The following is an 18293-nucleotide window of genomic DNA, read 5'->3' as shown; positions in this document are numbered from 1 at the left end:
AACATTACTGACTAAAGTCGACGGCTCTACCTCACATAAGTAAGACGGTGCTCGACTGCTCAAAGCAAATACTTGCAGAAGGCTTTATAACACTCCGGGAAATGATCAAGTATGACCATGGTAGAGGAATTCACTACTATTCCCGTTCATGATAAATGCTATAAATGGAGATGTTCCTATAGGCAAATAGAGGACTATTCTTATAGATGAGTTTCACTTAGAGCCAAGTCAAGTGGGCTAAAAGCTTTCCGTATGCACAGATTTCGAGTTTATGAATAAAAATACGTGAGCTAAGCATATTACCCAGACTTTTTTTCTATATTTAAATCTCGCATCAATTCTTCAAGATGCCCTCGTGAATATACTATATATTTTTTTGTATAATATTCAGATTGCCATGAAAACGTTCGCTTTGATCTGTTTCAGCGAAACTGCAAAAAATTGACAGAGCCAAAAGCAAGGCTTAAAGCAAGCAGCGAGAGATAAGTTAAGCCGGCTTAGACTGGTTTATTGGTTTGATTGCCGAAGAGCACGAGCAAAAAATGGACAAACTCGATGAAGAGATAAACTGGGAGAGGTAGAGCTGACAGAGAGAGAGGGAGAGCGAAAGATGGAAAGAGGAAGGCACGAAACAGTCAGTTGAAGTTTGCTGTAATTAACAGTTGTTAAGCTTCAAGAAATTGTTTTACAAAAGGCTTATAAATATTATATTACACATACTTACCTGTCTATGTGTGTGTCGTAATAGGAAAAAAAAAACATATAGAATGGAAGAAGTCAAATAAATAAATGCTGCATATGCTAAAGCCAGTAAATAAAATCAAAATAAAAACTCATTTATCAGCACACACACACACATACGCACACAGACAGACACTAGAGAATTGGCATCGATATGCGAAGTGGACAAATCTGTGTGTCGGCCAAGGGAAAAGGTCACAAAAGCAGGTTAAGCTGCTTTTTAAATAATACGCACAACACATTAATACACACACACACACACACACATCCACAGACAGGCTCTCACACACATACATGCACATGTATCATCGCCCAGCCGCTGGCACGTGCTGCCGCTGTCGCAGCCGAGCAACGACTGACTCGCGACCGAGCCGCCGTCCTAGAGCCGAGCCCGCGGCGAGCGCCAACGAAAGGCAGCACGAAGCGTGAGTCGCGGCACGACGCACAGTGGGGCCTTTGCTCATTTTGCGTTGCAAAAATCATAACTTTTGAATCAAGCAAGATATTTCAAAATTTAAAAAGCATTCGACAGAGAATTCTTCAAGCTATAAATAGGTTAAAATACAGGGTGATGCGTTAACAGGGTGCTTCACAGTTTTACCTCAAACCTGAAAAATGTGATTTTTGTCCTAAAATGTATGTTTTTCTATGAAAAACTATCATTTTTTTTGTTGAAATTGATTTTATTTAAATTATATGCAATAAATATAACAAAACAAATAAAAAAATATTAAAAAATAAATTTAAAAAAATTTTTTTTTTTTTTTTTCATTTTCTGTAAAGTAGTCATCTGCATGCAAATTTGACCTTTTTTAGTACATTTTGTGCGTTTTTATGCCGACTTTGGGTCAGTTTTTTGCTCTAGAAATCCGGGGTGGCACCTGGTGGCAGCCAAAGTTTTATTTATATTAAAGAGGATATCTTCCTTAACACGTGTATATATACCGGTGCTCGGAACTCGGCGGAACTCAAAAGATATAGACTACTTTAGGTAAAAAAAAATGGTCAAATTTAGAGGTTTAGTAAATTTAAACCAGCTCTGCAATGAAAAATCGTATTAACATAATTTTTTTTGTATTCTATTAGTAATAATCCATTCTTTAAATCGCAACCAACACTGCCAAAATTGGTGCAAGATTTTTCCTACAATTCAATTGACAAGTGGCACATTTTTCACAAAAATACGCTGCTCTTCACAACTTTGCCACTTTCCCAAATTTTGAAGGGCTATAACTACCCTTAAAATTGACCGATTTTCAAAAATCTTTCGGCTACAAACCAGTAGATCGATTTATTTTCATATGACATCAACTTTTTAAAAATCGCTTAAAGTCACTTTTTTGATTTTTGCCACGCTCTGCCGGCAGAGGCCCCACTGTGCGACGAAGGCAGCGACTGTGCAGCGACAGCGCAACGAAGCCGAGCCGAGTGCCGACGCTGTTCGGCTGTTCGGCAGCGACGACTGCAATGACTTCGGCTGCTACTACTGCTGCTGCTGCTGCTGTTGCCTCTGTGCCAGTGCCTGCGTCTGTGTGTGCGTGCGTGCGCGTATGTGTGTGTCTGGCAGCAACATCGTAGCGTAATCCGTTCGCTTGGATTTTTTGAATTAGTTGCGTGTGGTAGCTTGTTGACAACAGAACCGGGCACCGGATGCGGATGCCAAAAAGAAAACTCTCTGAAACGAAACACGTGCGTGGCCAGACGAATCAGCAGCAACAGCAGCAGCGGCAGCAACAGCAGCAGCAGCAATCTAATGCAACTGCAACTGTAGTGTGATCTAGCTATAGTTGCAGTTGTCAGTGCAGCCGCAGCAGCAGCAATAATTTCTATTGAAATTGTGAATGTGGTGTGATCTAGCAGCAGCCGCAGCGATTGCAACTGCAACAGCAACAGCAGCAGCAGTAATATATGGTGTGATCTAACAATAATTCTTACAACAAGAGCAACAGCAGCATCAACGATTTACTTTGCCTTGTGTGATCGAGCAATAGTTGCAATTGTGAATGTAGTGTGATCTAGCAATAGTTGCTGTTGTGCTTGCAATGCTTGCTGCTCTGATTGCAGCAGCAACAGTGCACTTGCAGGCTGAGTCAACAACAACAGTTGCTGCTGTGCTGGTAAATGCAAGCAAAACATTGACGAAATGTTGTGCCTCATTGTTGACTGAGCTGACAGCAATAGTTGCTACTGTTGCAGTAGCTGTTGCTGTGCTGCTTAACACCTGCTTAGACTTATTTAAATATTTTGTTTGTTTGTTTGCTGTGCCACGTGGCACGTGTGTGTGTTGTGTGTGTGTGTGCGTGTTTGTTTGACTGTTTTTTGCCAGCTGATTGGGCACTTTGTGGTGGCTGCTGCTGCTGCTGCTGCCGTTGCCACTGCTGCTGCTGGTTGCGGCGGCAACAGTTGCTGCTGCACTGCGGCATCATTTTTTTTTTTTTTGCGGTTGCCGTCGGGCTCAACGTTTAGCTAGTTTTGCGGTGCGCTTTTGCTGCGGTTGCCGGAGCTCAAACGACAACAACAACAACATCGACATCGACATCGACAACAACAACAACATCGAAGTGCAATCAAATAAACATCAAATTATTAAACACAAGAATTTTTTTCTGTTTTTGTTTCATGCTTTTCACAGCAATTAGCAGCAGCAGCAGCAGCAGCAGCAGCAGCGAGCAACTAATTGCAACTAATTAAAAGTTTCTGATATATAAATACATATGTATATGCGAATGAAAATGGCAATGTTAATGCAAGTGTAAACAAAACGAAGAAGTCGAGGAAGAGAAGGCGAAAAGAAAGCAAGCAAGAAAGAAAGAAAAAGTGTTTGTTGGGCAGTGTAAAAGTCGAGAGTGCTGCAACAACCAGTTGCAGCTGGAGCCAGACCGATGCATGTGGCGCACAGGTAAGTGCCGCGCAATGCCGCTTAACAACATGACCCAAGTGGCCAGCAAGTGGCATGCAACACTGCCAGCTCAGGGGCCGCATCCAAGTTGCCCCACTTCACAATTGTAAATAGCTAAAAAAAAAAGTAAATAAATAAATAAATAAAATATATAGAAATAAGATAGAAGTTCCGCTCTCTAGCTCAATTCTCGACTCGACTCGAGTCGACTCAACTGGAGGCAGAGACTACTTCAAGTCCAGCCGCGAGTGCTCTCCCTCTCTCCCCCCTCTCCCTCTCTCTCTCTCTCTTTGTCTATTTGGTTACAAAAATGATTTTCATATTCAGTTGACAACAAAAATTTGGTTACTTTTTCAATCGAAATACAAATATTGCGTATACGACCCAGATTCGAGTCGAGAGACTTGGATTGGGCTTTATTGGTGCCGAGCTTTGCTCTTTGATTTTGCCGGCCAGGCTAATGCATATGCTAGCTGTCTCTGATTTATTATTTGTTAAGTTTGATTTATTGCAAATATTTAACTGCACGAATTTGGTTTAGGCATTGATTTGCCACTCCACAAGATCCGGAGAATATTTTGTGGCCGAATTCAAGTTTATTTACGACATGCAAAATCAAATATTGCGTATACGTAAACTAGTTATAGCTATATAAATTTAATAAATTTTTGTCGAAAGTTTATATTATATGATATTTTTATATTTATTAAAATACGTTTTTTAAAAATGTATTTTAATTAATATAAATATTGCGTATACGTAAATCAGTTATAGTATATAAATTTAATATATTTTTCTCGAAAGTTTATGTATGATATTTTTATATTTATTAAAATACGTTTTTTTTTTTTTAAATGTATTTTAATTAATATAAATATTGTGTATACGTAAATTAGTTATAGGATATAAATTTAATATATTTTTGTCGATAGTTTATATTATATGATATTTTTATATTTATTAAAATACGTTTTTTAAAAATGTATATTAATTAATATAAATTAAAGCAAGAAATGGGGGAATATAAAAAATGATTCTTATATTATATTTAGCTCTTTTTTACTGGGGAAATTGTCTGTAAAATTCGGTCACTTGTGAGAGGTTATACAAGATATTAAATGTTCTGAAATTATGTTAAAGTGATTGACGAACACATAAAATGTTACGTATTTTATATATGCACATATATGATGAATTTAGTATTGCTTTAATAGGTGATAATGATTAAACTCGGTATTCATTAGCGACGTATACGCAATATTTTGTCTTTCATTCAATAATCATCAGTTGACACTTTTAATATGATTAATTTGCATTCTAATTAAGTTTTTCTTTTTTTTTTTTAACTAATGCATGCTATGACATTGCATGGTAAATTATTGATAGAAAATGTTTAAAATTTTCTATATGTTGCTAGAAAATGTTTAATATTTTATATACGTATTTTTTTAAGTGAGCTGCCATTGAGCCAGAGAGTTTTTTCGTGTGGCTTTCAGATAATGCAAAAAAATTCAGAAAATTCAACAAATTTAAGACTATATATTGCTTTCAATTCATATCCATAATTCAACTCGGACATCGATTTTGCTCGACTCTAGTCGAAGTTGCTGGAACTTTGAGCATTGGCTTAGCAAGATCAAGGCGAAGCGCTGAAAGGTTTTGCTTAAATTTTATTGCCAATATTTTCACGAATCTGCTGCGCTTTTCGAATTGAGTTGTCTTCTTCTACTCCTTATGAAATTCTAGTTAAGTATCGATAAAATTAGAGTCAAGTTAGTTAACTACAATGCCATCCCCTCCATTTCCTATTGGTCAACTAGAAGCGAAAATCGAATCAATAGCCGCTGGTTGCTAAGCCCGAGATTTGTGACTCATTTATTCTATTTGCTTTCTAAATGTACGAATTTTTGCTGTCTCAGCCATTTACACATTCATATAAAATATATTACGTATACGTAATTTTTTTAGAGAAACTTTCTTTAACTTTCTTTAAGATATGTGTTGAGGTGCTACTCAACGCTGACTCAACAATAATTATGATAATAAATAAGAAATATTAAGTATACGTAATATAAATAATATTGCTGCTTGACATAAAATTTTGTCAATTTAATCAATTTTAATTTCAAAATTTAATTTTAATTATATTCAAATTCTCATACATCTAAAACGTTTCTTGGACCTGAAGCCTCTGCCTTAGTGAGTAAATATTACGTATACGCCCCAGAAATATATATTTGCCTAAATAACATTTACTTTAAGCCATGCCGAACTTTCGGCAATGACATTTTTGATTTTCTTGATTTTATTTTTGAATATGAGAAACTTAATATTCATTTTTGATGCTTGGCCTTGCAAGGCTTTCTAAACTTAAGCCAATGCAAATGCTTTTAAGCTTTTTTTCTTTTGTAAAGTTTTGCCATTTGCTGCAGTCGAATAGAGTGAAATAATAAAAAGAAGAAACTTTTTCGACTCCAGCTAAGCTATACATATTCAATGGTATCAATAAATGATTGATATGATGTGTAATATATTTATGTTTATATATTACGTATACGCCCCATGTACATTCGACATTTAAAAACCTTTTATTTTCATTGTACTTAACACATTTTATTCTGAGTGCAATGCAGCCTAATCCCGGCTCTATGCCCAATACTTCTCCGACTCCTACGTGCTCGCATTAATTTTGAGATTTTTTGACTAAAGAGAGTGGAGCAGAAAAGGTTTTGCCCTCCATAAAATCGCTAAAACTTTACAATCGTTGATCTGGAATTGATTTGTAGAGAATTCCCATAGAATGTGTAACAATGTGGAGAAGAGGGAGACTGAGACAGACGGAGGGACGGATATGCAGAGGAATAAATGGACGATAGAATGTGCTGACTATGAAAGAGTCGGTGCTGTAGAGCAGGAGGACGTATGGTTAAGGAAATAGTCAGCTAAACCAACTATGGAACCATTGAAGGATCAGAGGAAAAGACGGTTGGATATGCAAATTGGAGAATGAGGATGACGAGCAAACGGAATGATTACCTTGATAAGGCTAATAAGTACTATTCCTCCAGCAACACTCTAATCAGTGTTGCATAATTGCAAGTTTTTGATAAATTCTGAGCTTTGAGTTTTTGTCAAATTTCAGTTTTGATGCAGAATTTACACTTTTTTGGGCTATGCTGAAAAGTTAACCCAGCCTTTGCTTATGGGTTTGCTTTATTTATAATCAATTCATTTGTCCTCGTTACATTCCAACTTCGATTCAATGGCCAATTGCGACAGCTCGTTTTGCTTGCTGAGCAGCAGCAGTGAGTCATCCCCGCCCTTCTTCAGTGGGCACTTGAGTTGCAGTTGTTGTTGTTGCTGTTGCTGCAGCTGCTGCTGCTGCTGCTCTTGGTGCTGTTGCTCGAGCTCTTGATCATCATCCTCGCTGCACATGAGCAGAGCGTAGTTGTGCTGCACGTCGGCATAGCTACTGGCGGTCTCCTCCTCCTGCTCGTCCTGCTCAGCGTCGGCCTCATCCTGGTCACTCTCGATATCGGAATCGTGATCGCAGCAGAGTATCTCGTGTGCGAGCAGCGCCACAGACTCATGGCTGGAGTTCTCCTGCTCGCTCTCCATGTCCGAGTCGCCATCGAGGCGGCTGTACTCGTATTCCACTAGCTGCTGCTCCAGATTCTCCTCCTCCAGCTCCATCAGATCCAGCTGCTCGGAGCCGGACAAGTTAGGACAGATATCCGAATCGCTAAATACTGCAGAGAAAGAGAGAATGAGAGAGAGAGAGAGAGAGAGAGAGAGCATATGAGAGATGAGCCCAGCTGTGATCTGCTCTGAGATGTGACGCACTTTCGCTGAAATCGCTTTCGCTGCTCTCCTCATTGCTGTCAGTTTGCTCCAGTTGCTCCGATTCCGCCTCTGCCTCCGCCAGTAGATTTTCGTCATCCTCGTCAGTTTGCATAGCCGGCGATGGCAATAGCGCCGGCTTCGCCTTGTCCCCAGACATCGTTCGATTTGTGAATTGTGTGTTTGTTGTTCGATCGAGTCTCAGGCCCTACGAAACTTGAAATGTTTCTCTATGCATCCTATGTGCGTCACGTTTCACGTTTCACGCTTCGCATTGCCCCTACCCATATTTCTCATATTTTCCTCATTTCCTCCATTTCCCCAGGCGAATTAAATTTTATAGCAACTGCATTCGCATTCGCATTCGAAGAGTCAGTCTCAGTCCCTGTCTCAGTCTCAGTCTGAGTCTCAGTCCCATTCGCATTCGCATTCGCTTTATTCGCATTGCGCCTTTAAGAGGCGTCACCAGACGTTGGCCAAAACATGCCAATTGGCAGCTAGCACGACCGACAGACCACAGCACAGCAACAACAGTAGCTGCACGCCACGCCCCCCCTGTCCCCACCTCCTCCTGCACTACTCACTGCACCTTTTCGTGCACACACACACACACACACTCGCAGAGTCGCACACCCAGCAGGCAGAGCTACATTTGGTGTAACGAGTAAATTTCTTTAGCTCTGCGAAATGCAACAAATAAAACAAGTTTTATTCGAGCAGCAGAAATAGTTTGCCAGACTATCGAAATACCCTGTAACTAAGATTGCAGAAATATGTATGTGACCTGTATATGTAGTACATTCTTCATACAATATATCGGGATTGTTTGTACCCTCTCATAAACTTGCCAGACTTCTATATACCTCGTAATAAATTTGACAGCTGTAAAATATACGATATATCTATATTACTCATCCCTGACCGACATATACCCTGTAACTAAGCAACAAAACTCTTAAAGATGGCTTTTAGCATAATGTTATCACGCTTGAGCATACCCTGTAAAAATTTTCAAAGAAACTGAATTACATTTCTAAATTATTTGACCCTGAGGTATCCTAGCAAAAGCATTCGCAACGATTGCACGCGCACTTTGACACACATATACCCTGTAAACTGCATAATACCCTATAACAAGCTATAAGCTCATTGAAATGAACAAGTATATCAGCAAGAATGCACCATACCCTATAGCCATATCTGTAGGCAGCGGCACTGCTACTTTCAGAAATACAGGGTATCTGCAGCTATCAACAATAAATAGAAACTACAAATTGTTAACGTCTCTTCTTATATAATTATTTTTGTTTTTTTTAGTTTCACTTGCGACCGCGCTGCTCGTTCGACTGCGGCATTTTACAGGGTATACTAGCTAGGGTCTGCCGCATCAAGCATTCGACTGCAGCTACCGCTTATCATGGAGCACTGCGTCCACTACTTATCATTCTCATCTGGTCGACTTTTGACCCCGGGGCCGTGTTGCAGCTGCCCCTCTCTCGCACACTCTCTCTTGCTCTTGCTCTCTCGCTGTCTCGCTCATTCTGTTTGTTGCAACAGAATTTCATTTTCGGCCCGTTTAGCATTTGGCATTTTGGCATTCTTTATGCTGTCGCAATCCTTCCGCTTTTGCTTCCAGCTAACAGCTTCTGCTGCTTCTTTTCCTTTTGGTTGGTTTTTCGGTTGCAGTTGGGTTTCGCCATTGTCACCCACACACGCACACACACACACACACACACATGAATACACACACGTTGTAATAAACCGTATTTTACTTTGGGCTGCAATCTCTCTCTCTCTCTCTCTCTCTCTCTCTCCCTGCTTCTCTTCATTTATGCCTCTATTTCTCGCACGCTCTCGGTCTCTTCTGCTCTCCCCCCTCTCACACTCACTCTCTCTCTCTCTTTCTCTCTAATTACACACCAAATTTACTACAAACGAGCAATAAAAATCATTCAAGCAAAATCTCTGCGCTAACCACGTAACCAGACCCCATTTCCACTTATAGCCAGCTCTCGGCTCCTCCTCACCCTCCTGTTCCCACATTCTTTACCCCTTTTTTCGCTCACTTGGCATGCAAATGCTTTTTTCTCACGCACACACATACACGAAAAACATTAACAACAATGACAATAAATGAAGAACATTAACGCTAAGCGTTTCTCTCAGCTCGCTTCTCTGCCTCCCTACCTCGCTCCCTCCCTGTCTCTTTCTCTTCCCATCTGTCTGTGTGTGCTGGCAAAAATTGTAGCTCAGCCTTTAATCAAGTGCCACGCCCACAGGCGAGCAGCCCTCGCTGTCTCGCTGTGGGCGTTCGCCATTCAATGAAATAACATTTAAACAATTAAACACTTTGTACACTGAGCGAAAACGGGGCTGTGAAATGTGACTGGGTGAAGCATGAGCCATAGACATCAAGTGTAGCCCTAAGTAGCCCCAAGTAGTTCCCATGCTAATGAGGCAGACAGAGAGGGAGAGAGATGGATGAACTTCTCCCACCCTATAACCATATCAATTCATTTTAATTAAGGCTAAGCCAGTGGCTTGTTTGTCTCAGTGTATCTCTGGCATACTTTTGCCTAAGCTGCATGCCAACATCAAGAATGCCAGGAGATGCCAGTGCAATTAGCTAACAATGGAAACGAAGGAAGCTGCAGAGCGGAACTGAGAAGTGAGATGTGAAGGGCTCTTGAAGACATTCCACGTATTCCTCTTAAAAAAGATATACATATTTATATATATGATGTGAGGTAAATGAGCATCTGAATACGTAGGAAAGATTTATGAAGGATCACAGGTGTAGAAGCAAGAGAAAGATGAGCCGGAAGGAGGGTGAAGCAGAAGGTGAGTGGGAGAGAAATCAGAGGCAAATAAAGGGAATAGACAAAACTGAAGGATAGACGAAACTGTGGAGAAATGGAGTGAAGAGAGGGAGAATGGTAAGCGAGAAAGAGAGAAGAACGGAAGTAGAGAGAGAAAAACAGAGAGGGGGAGAAAAAGACAGAGAGGAGGAGAGAGTGACAGAGATGAAAGAGAAAATTATAAATGGATCGAGTTTTTTGTTAAGAAAGAGCGAGAGATTGAGAGAAAAGAGAGAGAGACGGATAAAGATGAAAGGAAGGAATATCGAGGGAGAAAGTGAGAGCGGTTGAGAGAGAAAGGAGATGAAGAAGATGATAGATCGAGAGAGAGAGAGAGAAAGAGATGCATATAGAGAAGGAGATATGGTAGGAAGTGTACATATGTGCATGATATAGAAAGAGAGAGAGAGAGATAGAGAGAGAGAGAGAGAGAGAGGGAAAGAGAGGAGGAGAGAGAGATAGTGAGAGAAGAATTGAAAACAGAGGTATACAGATCTAAATAGACTGAAAGAACGATAAAGAATATAGAAGATGAAAATATATAAATTGAGAGATAAAGTAATACTCATACATATACAGTGTCTAACGTGAAATTCATTTTGTTTTTCATATACAGATAAAGGGAGATTACATTTATCATATGAGCCTGCCATCAGTCTGCTTTCACATATTTCTAGCCTCACTTCACAGTAATGAGCGAACCATTTTAAAATATTTATACATCAAATCAACTATCTTTTTGTGTAACTGCATATTCACACATAGCTCACTTTAAATAGCTCTACAGCTCTCCCTCTCCTGCTCACTCTCTCTCTCTCTTTCTGGCTGCCCACAGGCACACACATTGCAAAATATTTAATTTGAGTTTCTAGCTGCGGTCCGGCATTTGGTTTTTTCATTCGCCGCCACAAGAACTCCCTAATAAATATATGAGCATTATTATGAAGCCATTTCCGCCACTTCCTAACAGCCCACATTAACTGCCCTCCCACTTCCTGTCCCGCTCTCTCGCTCTGTCGCTCTGTCTGTCATTTTCGCTCCCGCTCTGCAGCTAGCTAGTTTCCCGTTGTCCCTTCGTGCCACGTAAAAATGTAAAAATATCATTATAATGAATTTGTTTAGCTGGGGCAAAAGTCAATGTTGTGCACGTCGCAGCCCTTTGCTCCACCTCCATCTCCGACTCCGACTCCGAGTCTGACTGCGACTGTATTATTTGATGTTTTACTGTCTATCCTTTGCCACTGTCGCCCTCCCCCCCCCTCGCTCGCCACCATCCGCTTTTCATTTCGTCTGTCTGCCGCGCTTCAAGCTGCGGAGTTCACTTCACTTAAACTGCCGCTGCGAGTGGCGCAAATTTTACGCGACATAATCGTAATATGATTATCGTGCCACATAATCTCCCACTTGCAGTGCCCCCCACCCACACACACACACACGCACATAGAGAGACGGAGTTGCTTCGCATCTAATGCCTGTTGCCTGCCTTAACCCGACTCTCTCTCTCTCTCTGTCTCTCTCTCTTGCTGCGTCTGTGTGGGTATGTGTTAAATAATTTCCTTCCGTTTCCGCCGCTTGACAGTTGACAAGCAGCCGTCCTGCCGCCACCCTCCTCCTGCTGCTTCCTGTTCATATATCCGTTTCCGCTAGAGCCAAATGACACCGCAGAAAATGTGTTCCCCAAATCTCATATCATCATTTACGCAGTCATTTTTAGGCAGCTGCCCAGGCGAGACTCGACGTCCTCCTCCCCCCACTCACCCCACCCCTCGTCTCTCTCCCTCACTGCCACCCTATTCAAAGTCAGCTCGTGCCATGCCCCCGCCAGCGCCGCCGCCGCCGCCGCCACCTCCTGTCTGCCCTGCCACTTCGGTTCGCAATTGACATCATAAACAAAGCTTCCAGAGCTTGCAACTCATGCGAGTCACACAACTTGCAACAACAACAACAACAACAAGAGCAAGAGCAACACGACAGCGCGTGTGGCACGTAGCCTCTGCCCGTCCATGGCTGTTTGCTCTCAGCCACGCCCCCACTCGCCCGCTCGCCCGTTCGCCGGCTCTGGCTGCCCTTTTTGCTTTCCGCTCGGCGAGTGTCCTTATTTTAATCTCGACACAAGTTAACGGCATTGTTGGCAGCGCCGTGAGCTCTGCTTTCTGCACATCAACATATAATGTGCTGCGCCCCCACCCCCCTCCCCCCCTTCCGGAACCACCGCCTCCTGCCCCTAGTCCGTGGCCTCTCGCCCAACCACAAGCCACATCGCCCCCTCTTCATCTGCTGCTGCTGCTGCTTCAGTTTACAGTCTCCCTCAGTCCCTCTCTCTCTCTCACCCTCTTCCCCTTCTCTCTTCATTCATCTAACATCTACGTCTCTATTGCAGATTTCAACTGCTGCGCCCCCTTCCTCCGCACGCCTCTGCCGTTCGCCTCTTCATCATTAGCAGTTAGCAGTCGTTCAGTCGCAGTCGCTGTCACTGGCTCAGCCTCAGTCTCAGTCTCAGTCGCTGTCGACGTCGCTGTCGTCTGTCAGTTCAGCGTTCATAATGTTATGATGGCTAAAAGCTAATTGCGTTTGTCTGTCTCTCGCTCAGCGTGCTCACTCTCTGCCTGACTCTGGCTATCTGTGTGTGCGAGTGAGTGTGTGTGTGTGTGTGTGCGTCTGTCGCGTATCATTGTCAGTGGGCGGAGAGGCGTGGCTGGGCGCATTAAGTGTCACTGAGTGCGTGATCCTTGTAAGCCGTCTAGTTACACATGTTTTTATAGCCTCTTTGCTGTTGTTGTTGTTGTTGTTGTTGTTCTTATGACTGTTGTTGCTGTTTCTGCTTCTTCTTCTTCTTCTTCTGCTTCTTTTACAACATCATCATTTCATTGTTTTTGGTTTTGTTTGTTTGTGTATTTTTTGCCAACGTCATCGCTTCCGCTTCCCTCCCCCTCCCCCTAGCGCCCACTGAATTCACCTTGAAACATTTTGCTTTTGGTTTTTCGTATTGAAATTTGATTTTCGTGCTTGCAAATCGAATTTAATACAAAGACTAAATCCAGGGGAATTCTTATATGTGTATATAGTGTCTATACTGCGGTATATATGTTTGTATACTATATAATTGATAGATGGATTGCTATACATTGTTGATTTTTCTCTTCTCTTTTCTGCTGTAACGAAGAGAAAACTTTTTGAATTCTGAACATAAATTCATCTCCGAGTTTCGAATGTCACAAAAGTTAGCACAGCTCTGTGTAAGCTGAGACCAGTTGATGATATCAAATTCATTAAGTCTTTAGCCATGCAATGCATTCAAAACTCTCTCTCTCTCTCTCTCTCTCTCTCGATTCCATTGAAATTGACAGTTTCCAATAGTTGTAGGTATATTTATAGAGCAGATGCACAAAAGGTGTAAATCAGAGATGCAAAAAATGGGACAGAGAGTGACGGGTAATGAATAACAAAAGAGAGACACAAAATTAAGGAGAAGAGCGAGTCTGAAAGAGAGAAGACCGAGAGATGAATAGAGAAATACACAAATTCTTGGCAGCTGTTGCCTAAATACCCAGTTTAAAACAATTCAAACCAATTTATATATATATTCCATGTAAAACTGAAAAGCTGCAGCAAAGTATGCTACACTTGTGTATATTTAGTTCTACATAAGTGTGTCATACTTCTGATAGCTCTTGAGTTTTATTTGAAATTGTGGACAGAAATGGTTTTCCGACTTCCATGCGCCACACATATGCAACACGCATAAATGTCGCTCGATACATGCACACACACAGACAAACATGCCCACACATACATGAATTCAAATATATATTTCTGTAGGTTCGTTGCTACCTTTTTGGCCAGAAACTTTTGAGTTTTGCCACAAATCGCAATTTGTTGGCAAACTAAGTTTTCGGCTGGCTGACTGAACTTTTGGCAACATGTTTGCGATGTTATCCAGGTGTTATCCTGCTTATCTCCAATCAGCTAATATAAGTCCTCGTGCGAAGCTCCCCACCTGTTGTCGTCACCCTTATCAATGACAAATCACCAACTGAGCGACTCAACTAGATGCCGACCTGACAGCGAGAAGTATCATCATTAAGCAGCAAACAAGCTGTCCTCCTCCTACATCTCCTCCTCCTGCTCCTGCTCCTGCTCCTGCTCCTGCTGCTCCTCCTCTTAACAACAACATTTATCAATATCAGCCAGAACAAGAAAGCAACAACAACAGCAGTAGAAGCATCAGCAACTACTTAGCCGAACAAACAACAAGGCTAGGCCAAGTGTGTGGCGTGTGTGTGATCGAAGTGGCAATACCCTGTAGGAGAATTGAACGCATTTGCGCAGTCAATTAGCCAGCAATCAATAGTCAATCGATTGTGCGGTCATTCAGTCAATCGACAAGCTAATAGAACATCTATCAATCAATTATAATTAACTTTGTCTGCCAATCAATCAGTCAAGGATCATCTAGTAATCAATCAATCAATAAGGTCTTCGTCTGTTGAGCAATCAATAGCTCAGTACATCACTCAACTGGTTAATCATTCAATCATCAACATGGTCAGTTCAGTGCCAACTTCAATCAATCAATCAATCTATGTATTCGTACCTCAATCAGTTAGCTAAGCGAACAAAATATTGGTATTTGTGTGAAAAGCTGTAAATTAGTTAAATAGCAATCAATCAGCCATTCAATCAGACAATATGGAATTCATAAATATTGATTAAAATACATAAGACTGCATGCATAAGTCATGCTTATCCTTATGCGGTTACAGGGTATTTTGAACAAGCGATAAAACTGGCGAAGGCGTCGAAAACTTTGGCAAATTAAATCGCAGCATTTTTGCTGCTTGTCTACAAGAGACGCCCAACAACAACAGCCACATGAGACACACACATACACACACACACACACACACAGATTTAAGTGCTGTTTGGCTTTTGGTTTTTAGGTCTAACAATCTCTGAGCCACTCGACCGCTTGACTCTCTACAACTGATGCCGCAGCCAAAAAAAAACCCACCCCACTCCTGGTCTGGGTCTGGGCCCATCCCCCATGTGTGTGTGTTTAGCTTGTTGCCACAAAATCAAGGCAAATCGTATTAAATAACAGTTAATTACAAATACACACGACCTACGAGTCGAGCCGAAAACGCGGCGTCGACATGAAAGTTGGCCAAATAAATTTTGCTGCCAAGCAGCTGTAGCTGCTGCCACGCCTCCAGTGCCCAGCCGCCTCCTACCCCATTGATACAACTCTGAGTGTGTGTATGTGTGTGTGTGTGTGTTTGTGCTTATGAAAGTGTTTTTTTGGGCTTATCTCCTATTTGTATCTGTGTGGTTGGGTTGCCTTGTGCTCTGTCTGCTGTTGATTTCTTGAGTTCTTGGCTTCTTTTTGCTGCTCATTTAGGGACAGACTGTGTGTGTGAGTGAGTGTATGCGGCTTGTTAAGTGCTTGGCGTCTGGCTAAATGGTAGAATTAATTAATGATATGCTCGATTGATTGATCATTGGCAAGCAATTGAATGGATGATTGAATTATGCGTTTGCCCTTCATTTCATCATTTCTCTTATTTGGCATATAGATATAGTATATATTACACACAAACACACACACACACGACGCCCTTCGTTCATCTGGGGAAAATCGCCAAATAAGCAACAAACATGGCAAAGCCCTTTGAACTTTGGCCAATAACTCAGGCCGGACAGATTTGGGACATGGCTTATAAAAAGCCATAAACACAATAACCAATGCCCCGGCCTCTTCCCTATCACTATTTCTGTCCCTGTCTCACTCCTACTTCTTCACACCGAAAAGCCAATGAAACATCGCACACACGCACTCTCGCCATCCCCCTCTCTCCCTCACTCTCACGCAGTTCTTTTCACACGCAGCATATGCAAAGCAAAGCGATGGCAAGAAGCTGTCGTGCTTTATGTGCCGTTATACCCTCTTCACACAGCTTTAACTCGAGCCCCGCCACTCGCCGCTTGCTTTGGCTTCTCTTCTTTATTTTCTCCCATGGTTGACATGCGACACGCGGCAGCTTCTATTAAGCTACATATAACCCCATCAGTTACACTGCAAGAAATGAAGAGATGCATATTATGAGCTCAATACTTTCATTAATTTATTCATCGGAATTTTACTTGTGTTTCATAATAATTTAATTTCGGAAAGTGCGAATTGATTAAAATTGTACTAGTTTAACCTATTCAATACATTTTCTCTCAGTGTAAAAGTGCTGTGCTGTACGGCCGGAGCTAGACAAAGGCAGCTTAAAGGCGACTGCACGCACTTGGGAATTGCTGATGATGAGGCAACGACGACAAGGAGAAACGAGTACAAGAACAACGATGATGTCGTTGTCGTTAAAGATGGAGATGAAGCTGGAACTGGTGTCGGTGCCGGTGCCGGTGCTGGCGCTGGCGCTGGTGTCGGCGCTGGTGATAGAGATGATGCCTGGCAATGGTGTTGAGGCTGGCGTTACGTTGACGTTGACAGCCACAAATTTGGCAAGCCAAGGCCAGACAGCGAGACGGACAGCTGGACGGACGGACGAACGGACAGACAGCCGAACGAATGGATGGGGAGGACAAAGAGTGATAGACAGCGTCTAAGCCTTGATGTTGGGCAGAACGCTTGTATTGCCGCTGTCTGGGGCCAAGTGTAAATCTGTAGGCCAAAGTTTAACACATGTTTTATGTATTCGGTTTTATGGAACCGTCAACAGGCTGCTGCAGCACACGCACAGCCAAATACACACACGCAAACACACACAGACAGACACATACACATGAACTCCTAAAGATTTTGACTTTGTCCTAAGTTGCGCATCATATTAACTTTGATAGAGCACAGACGAGTGAAAACTTTTGCCAAGATACAAGTATTACAAGCAAAAGCTCACGAGACTAGCATATTTACAGGCGTGCAGGTAATTGAAGGCTGCTAGCACTAGCTGGCATATTTGAGTCGTCTTGCCTTTTTGATTAACAACGCATCGCATGGCCGACTGACCAGATGAAATTTGAGCTCAACTCTTATCCAGAACATACATCAACATTGCTTAAAGCTCTTCTTGTTTGCTATTGGTTGCTTTTGTTAACAGCGCATTCATAATTTGATTGCTAAGTGGGTCAGACAGAGAGAGAGGGGTCTGTCTTGAGTTTCGATCTATCACTTATCACACTATTCAGCTTAACTGTATATGAAGACGGCCATCCTTAAAGGGGCTCAGCTGAGTACGTGAGAAAGACAGGGTGGGAGAGAGCTGCATGTGTAGAGTTTTGATCTGCTGTCATGCATATCATGCCATCTCACTTACTCAACTGCCGATCCAATAGGATGAATGACAGAAGAACTGACATTAATATACTTCAAATGCGGACGAACATCTTCGATATGCATATTACAGGGCAACACAACACCTGCCTAGTTGTATGTTGGTTATCAATGCATGCCATAGGCCACTGACCAGGTGAATTCCGACTAGCATTCTTATCCCAATGCACATCGTCATTGCTCACAATTGTTCTGGTTGTCGTTCTCCTTGTTGTTGTTGTTCTTGTTGTTAACAAGGCTTTCATAATTTGATTAGCGACCCAGGCACAGGCATTTAACTGAAAAGATAAGCGGGCACACACACACACACACACACCTCCAGAGAGAGACTGAGAGAAACGCACACAAATACATAGACAGACATTGCAATACTGCTAGCTGGCAAGTAGCCAAAATATTGTGAACTGCTGGTCCTTTGCTCGCCCACAAAGAGCAATTAAATGCATAGCTGGTCGTTGAACAGCTTCAACTGTGATCAACTGCAGCTGCAGCTGCTGATCATTAAAATGGCCAAGAGCCAAGCGGCCAACGGGTCAGGCCACGTTAATGAAGTGTCGGCCACATTGCTGGCCGCTGTTGCCCGCTTTAAGAGAGCTTCAGCTCGTTTTTCAATTGCAAC

At 42.1% G+C, this 18293-nt stretch overlaps 2 protein-coding genes across 2 annotated transcripts in view; one reads left to right on the top strand and one right to left on the bottom strand.

The window, feature by feature from the left end:
- The first annotated feature begins 2355 nt into the window (after positions 1–2355).
- The window catches only part of LOC108620236 (uncharacterized), a 41249-nt gene continuing 25311 nt past the window's right edge, over positions 2356–18293 (top strand). The window contains exons 1-2 of the mRNA XM_018017137.2: positions 2356–2430; positions 3374–3640. The gene's annotated coding sequence lies outside the window, so the exon portion shown is untranslated. The remainder of the gene's footprint in view (positions 2431–3373; positions 3641–18293) is intronic.
- Positions 6809–7733, bottom strand: LOC108620237 (uncharacterized). Its single transcript, XM_018017138.2, has 2 exons — positions 7484–7733; positions 6809–7389 (listed from the first exon to the last, which is right to left on the bottom strand). Exons 1-2 carry the CDS (start codon positions 7638–7640, stop codon positions 6869–6871), a joined length of 678 nt encoding a protein of 225 aa, XP_017872627.1. The 5' UTR covers positions 7641–7733; the 3' UTR covers positions 6809–6868.

Source organism: Drosophila arizonae, chromosome X, assembly GCF_054131065.1.
Source record: "Drosophila arizonae isolate 15081-1271.41 chromosome X, UAZ_ARI_1.0, whole genome shotgun sequence".
Classification (NCBI taxonomy): Eukaryota; Metazoa; Arthropoda; class Insecta; order Diptera; family Drosophilidae; genus Drosophila; species Drosophila arizonae.
Note: the sequence above shows the minus strand (reverse complement) of the source record. Positions and strands in the feature narration are given on the sequence as shown.

Excerpts from the sequence above, each read along its gene's own strand:
- LOC108620237 (XM_018017138.2), bottom strand. The coding sequence starts at position 7,640 with ATGTCTGGGGACAAGGCGAAGCCGGCGCTATTGCCATCGCCGGCTATG. Across the intron at positions 7,390-7,483 it reads CGAAAGCGATTTCAGCGAAA|TATTTAGCGATTCGGATATC; the intron begins GTGCGTCACATC and ends CTTTCTCTGCAG.